General features: G+C 38.9%; 1 protein-coding gene across 1 annotated transcript; it reads left to right on the top strand.

The window, feature by feature from the left end:
- Nucleotides 1-885: 885 nt before the first annotated feature.
- Nucleotides 886-2,413, top strand: LOC140934010 (uncharacterized). The gene has a single exon (XM_073383696.1). The coding sequence runs from the start codon at nt 1,020-1,022 to the stop codon at nt 1,836-1,838; it is 819 nt and encodes a 272-aa protein (XP_073239797.1). The 5' UTR covers nt 886-1,019; the 3' UTR covers nt 1,839-2,413.
- Nucleotides 2,414-5,937: the final 3,524 nt, after the last annotated feature.

Below are 5,937 nucleotides of genomic sequence, written 5' to 3'. Positions count from 1 at the left end.
AAACAGGGTACTTGCTTTCGTTGCTTCAAAAGTCTCAAACTTGTTTAGTTTAGTTTCACTGATTTAAAATTCTGTGAGGGAAAGACTCACTGGGTAATTAAAACTGAGCCTCGAAATTAAACAATAACGATACGAGAAAGCTGAGTCGGCCAATATACGGCAAGGACGCCAACTCGCTTTAATTGAGTTGTTTTTGCCAGGAGCCTATATCACGCTTCTTAGTGTTTTTGTCCTTGACCTTGTAAAACAAAAACTGTATCATCCTTTTTTAAAAAACTCACCCTGCTTGATTAAAATTCTCAGGGATAAGACGGGGTGTATTCAGTGTATTTGGTTGCAGTTGTGCTCTCGTCTTACATAGACTGCAAAACAGTCGTTTTTTTCCCCAAAATCAGTAAAGAAATCGGTAAAGCGCGGCGTAAGAGTCTTGCGCGCGCGAAGGGCGCGAGCCTCACACGCCTGTTTTCAGCCTCGTTCCATACCTTTTGTTTGACTACTCGCACGTACTTGAATACGCAAAAATACGGGCTGTTTTGCAGTCTACGTCTTACAAAGCTCGAGTGTTTTATATAATGCACAGCCTTTTTAATTTTTTTTAATATTAACATTGGACCCGTGGTGTCCAAATCTCGCGTACAATATGCAAATCCTGTCATCTAAGGTAATATTATTTTTGCCAGTGGGCTGTCTCCCAAGGTCGACACAATTGCAAATTGCAATAAAAAAAGAAAAAGGAAATAGTTAGAAGAAAAATCAGTGACGTATGCCAGTGCACTGGTAACCAGTACCCCAAGCTCACGGGTGAGAATCGTTGTTGCGTAACAGAAAGATCACCTCGCCGTGTGAGCTTCCGTGTGGTATACGTTAATAAGTAACTTTGCCTGACTGGATCTCGTGACAGTCTTAAATTCCAACACGCGATATTTTTGCTATCGCATCTCTATCTCATCTACTTGTGTAGTGTTCTACGCATCACTGTTTTCTGAAACTAAACAGCTCCTGTTATCACCCCTTGACCCATGGATAAGCACCTGGAGACTCTTATAAATGAGAACAAAAAACTACGTGGCAAGCACAATGAGCTGGAGTTGAACCTTACTGAGGAGAAAGAAATGGTAAAATATCTACATGGCGTGATCAAAAATTATCAAAAGCTATTGAAGAAGCCAGAAACGACGCGACATCTTAAGACTAAGTCGATAAAGGACAGAGATCGTTTTACAACCGTTAGACGTCAAACCATTGAAGCAGATGCTGAAGACGTCGTTGTAACTGCTACAGACTTTTGTAAAATGAGCGACGATTATACAAAGGGTGCAGGCACTAAAGGGAAGGTTTTCCAGTCAAGTAAATTTGCGGGGAATAACTATCAGGAGGCAGCTGTTGTGAACAAGCCAAACTGTGGAACTACAGGCAGCATTATTAACACCAATAGCAATACCCAAGGTAGATCAGATGAGAAAGTGTCTTCAATCACTGTTACACCCGATAAAATTAGTAAAAGAGACCACGCTTGGGTTTCGCAAGAAACGATTCATAACGGGAAGGGCAGACGAAATGATCAGGGGAGCGACAGTTATTGTGGTATTCAGGAACAATTTATCTCGTCTTCGGAGTCTTCAGCTTCAGAGGCGGACATAATCTCGCAGACACGGCCAAAATACACTGATACCGGAAATATTTTACAAGAAATGGCACAAATGTTGGACTCGATGATGGCTAAAGCTATCATGCACGAAAACGCTTTAAAACAGAAAGACAAGCACTTAAAAAGAATGGAGCGGAGGTATGAATATTTGGCAAGCATAGCTTTAGGTGAGGAATCCGAGTGGTTGTGATCATGTTTTCAAATTATTTTTTTCGCGTGACTTCCTTTAACTGCTAGTACAGTACTAATCTCAGTCACATGCAAAAAAAAAATAACGTATGATATTAAACGATGGCTTTTCATGACACAATAAGCATATAAAAATACTCTTGTATCACTCAGAGTAAATTAAAGTCTTTATTTTCACACTTGTAAAGAATGATTCTCAAATTTGCAAAGCGTCTGCGCGTCCATTCAAGCGCAATAAATTGCTAAATACTATTAGAAATATTGTAGTCAATGAAAAACTGCTCGCTCATGCTGCGTGCTACTAATTTGATCCTGTGTACGTTGAGTCTTGTGATGGAAACGTCAGCACAGTTCTTCATTTTAGTATGGCGTGTAACCTTACCAACAACATTTAAATAAGCAGTTATCAAGACGTATTAGACTTCTATAGGACGGATTATATCACAATAAACAAACTGGCCTATACCGGTATTCAATATGAGTTATTACGGCGCGGCTTTGCGGTATTTTGATATCTTTTACAGCTCATTGACTTCTTTTGTTTTTTTGTACATTTAAATAAAGCAATTAATCACATCGTTATTGAATTAACAATTTCACACCAAAAGTTAAAAATGGAGATGGTCAAAGTTTTCATCTCTGTTGTCGAATTTTTCACTTGTCACTGGAAGCAATGCCCCACACACTAGGGATATATTATACTAGAAATACGTGTATCGCAGAACCTCGCGAAGCTCGGAGGGGAGGAGAGCCCATAAGGGGTGGGAGGACAAGGGAGAAATGAAGTAAAGCCCATAAGGGGTGGGAGGACAGGAGAGAAAAGAAGTAAATCATGTAACTGGGGAGGGCAGGTCTAATATTGGAAGATGAGATGTACTTAACCTCCTGTGGATTAAATTTGAACCTAGTGCTCTGGCTTTAAAAAGGATCTTCTGAGATTTAAATGGGGTCGCTGTTATTAGCGAATGCTGCAGAGGTCCCATCTCCCCATGTTCACCCCATTTGACCCTCCTTCATGTGTAATTATGGTCAAAAGGAAATGGGGGTGATAGTTGATAACTGCCGGCTAATATGCAGTTGCATTTGCTTAATAAAAGCTCACCCTTAAGTGTAATAATTATTCGTGAAATGTGTCAGTAGAAGTGAGTGGATGGCAATACTAGGAGATAATGCCGCAGTGAAAACAACCACAAAATGCTGGTAATTGGAGGAAAAATTATTGTTAGGCAAACAACAGCTATAATTTAAAGTGTCTGCACTTGTTTTGGTACATAATCACACTTGCCAACTATTGTTTGTAACAGTAAAGTGCAAACACAGTCACTGAAATAGAAAATTACAAGTAGCAATGTCATTAAGGATGCGGTTCATGAGAATTAGGGGTGGCGAATGGTAAAATCCGAGACTCGCCGAGACGCCGAGGTCCTAGTTAGAAATCTGAGCCCGAGACTCTTTGGTAAAAAGTTTCGAGACTCAAAAAAGGTAAAAACAAACCATGCTAAAACGAGACTTTGAGAGTGATCAAAAATGCTTTCGAGATTTCGAGTTCCTACCAAAATTTTTCGAGACCCACGTTTTTCGAGGTACCATTCGCCACCCCTAGAATTACTAAAGTGATCATGACTTATGATTATTGAATGTGTGGGCATTCACCATAAAGCACTGAATCCACGTAGAAAGTACCAATTTTTTACCACTTAGGCAAGTGTTCATAGTATTCGTGTACATGCATAAGAAACAAACCCCCATGCAAGAGTGAATTTGTATGAAATGTCCACAAACAAGTCATGTTGAAGATGATCAGTTTCTCCATTGGTCTCCATTCTAAACATGCATGAACTTGTTGAGACAGTGCCAGCAAATGATACATTTATAGCCAAGAGGAAATCACGCTGGCCTTGCGATGCTTGTGTAATACACGCGCGCTTCACGCGCGAGGAGATTATAAACCTCGCGGCTTGACACTTCGCGAGGAATCATGCCAAACCCCTTCTTATGCACTCGACTGCACATTGGGGGGGTGGGGGGGGGGGGGGGTACATAGAAGGCGAAGTTAGTTTAAGATGCCGGTGTGGTTGATTTTTTTCTCTTTTTAATATATTGCACAGACATTTTCCATCTGGCACATTCAAATCAATGAATGCGCACGAAAAAGGGACATTCTGTCATTCGGATTCCACTTGCAGTAATTACTTGTCGATTAAACGCCGCTCACGAATAAACGGCGCACCCAATTAGTAGAATGTGGCGTTTATTCGAGGGAAATAGTCAGGGAGTATAACTTTGTAATCTGCATCATCCAGACAATATAACAACGATTGTTAGCGAGACACTCGAATTCAAAACAAGCCTCTTTCTGCTTTGTTCAGTTTGTATATAATGCTTTAAACAACAAATAAAATGCATCTTAATGTAAAAACTTATGAAACAGAGGCAAAACTTCGCCTTTTAGATGAAAAATTTTTATTTATTTTTATTCAATTACTTATTCATTTATTTATTATTAATTGGTATAAGGTGCAGGACAATAGTTTTTAACTCAAGGCACTGATCGCATGAGTGGGTAACAATATAAAATTATACTGGAAATGATATACACGTACTACAAAGACAAAAGTTTTTCTTAATCTCAGAGTCACCTTGCAGGCAACGATGACTAATCAGACTGATACCGTGAGCTATTGGTCAGTGAAAAGTTATGAATCTTACGGTAATAAATATACATTATAAGAATATGAAAGTACATGCAAAATTTATCGTGTATATAGAAAGTGAACATCAGAAATTTTAATTTCTTAAAAGAAATTCGTCTTTATACATTTGTACACTGTGTTGTATTATTCTACGACCGGAACTTGATCTCAGAGCAGTATCAACGAGGGATTTGTCCAAAAATTAAAAAAAGTAAAAAAACTGTTGAAAACCGCTTCCTTAAAAGAGCTATGTCACGAAATTCATCAAAATTCAAACAAGTTGGGAACTGCCACCAAGCATAAAAATAACTGCATAGAACTGAAGAAGGCATGAACAACTAAGAGCGAATACAAAACTGAGGCACGAACGGAAAATTAATTTGAAGAAGACTGAAACGGATTGCAAGCGTGGTTTTTGACAAGATGTTCGCCTAACAGTTTTTTAAAGTTTATATTTTGTTTCTTGTGACATTTTATATAACGCTTGGGGGACACTCTGAATTTCTTCTAACACAAATCCTTGATTTTGTCATTCGCAAGTATTTCGCGAGCCCCGTAGCGAATAAAAAAAGGGCACGTGTAATTGGCATCATATGAAAAAACAAAACAAAAACAACAATTATTAAACTGAACGGCCGTGACACAGCTCCTTAAAACGTATTTTGCCAAAAAGCTTACAGAGTCCTGTATGTGTCAGTTTCTTTTTAAATTATTGCGTGGGAAATGATGTGAATAACTCATGTTGTCATTATAAAAATGTAGGGTACGTATGAAACACTTATTCTGAGGATCATACTTTGTCAAGGTTATATTTTGGTCTTGGACCACTAAGTTTGTGCCAATTTTAGTTATATTTACAAGTAGCTGGTTATCATTTTGGTGAAAAGGGGGAAATGCAGTACTATCACTTTCGCTCTACGCGAAGTGTCTTTATAGATCTTGAGGACTGTGACGATTCAAACAAAAGGAGACCGAAGACCGTACTATGAAGTATTTCCTCCAGATAGATTTATTATCCGTACGAAAGTAAATTTCTAGCCTGTTGTTTTGCGTTCTTCAAGTGAGCACGTTTACGTAGAGCGGGAGACAAGCGCGTCGGTGTCTCGCGTTCCACGCCCGCTTCGTTTACGATGGAAACACGCAAAAGAACAGCGCTTTTTTTTTTTTCTGTCGCTATTAACAGTCCCAGAAGTCTTTGCAAAAGACTCAGTTTTCTGCTGAAAACAGAGCGTGTAACCAAGGCCACGTCCACACGCATCCGGGCACTTTTGAAAACGGGAATTTTTCTTCTTTTTAAAAATGTATGCATCCAAAAGTTGTGTATTCAAATCTTTTGTTTTATTCTTCATTTTTGCCGTCAACACGAAAACTCTAAAACCATGTAACTATAGCCGCATCCCTTACAGA

The sequence above is a fragment of the Porites lutea genome, chromosome 4 (genome assembly GCF_958299795.1).
Source record: "Porites lutea chromosome 4, jaPorLute2.1, whole genome shotgun sequence".
NCBI lineage: Eukaryota > Metazoa > Cnidaria > Anthozoa > Scleractinia > Poritidae > Porites > Porites lutea.
The sequence above is the reverse complement of the archived record's forward strand: the minus strand, read 5'-3'. Positions and strand labels throughout refer to the sequence as shown.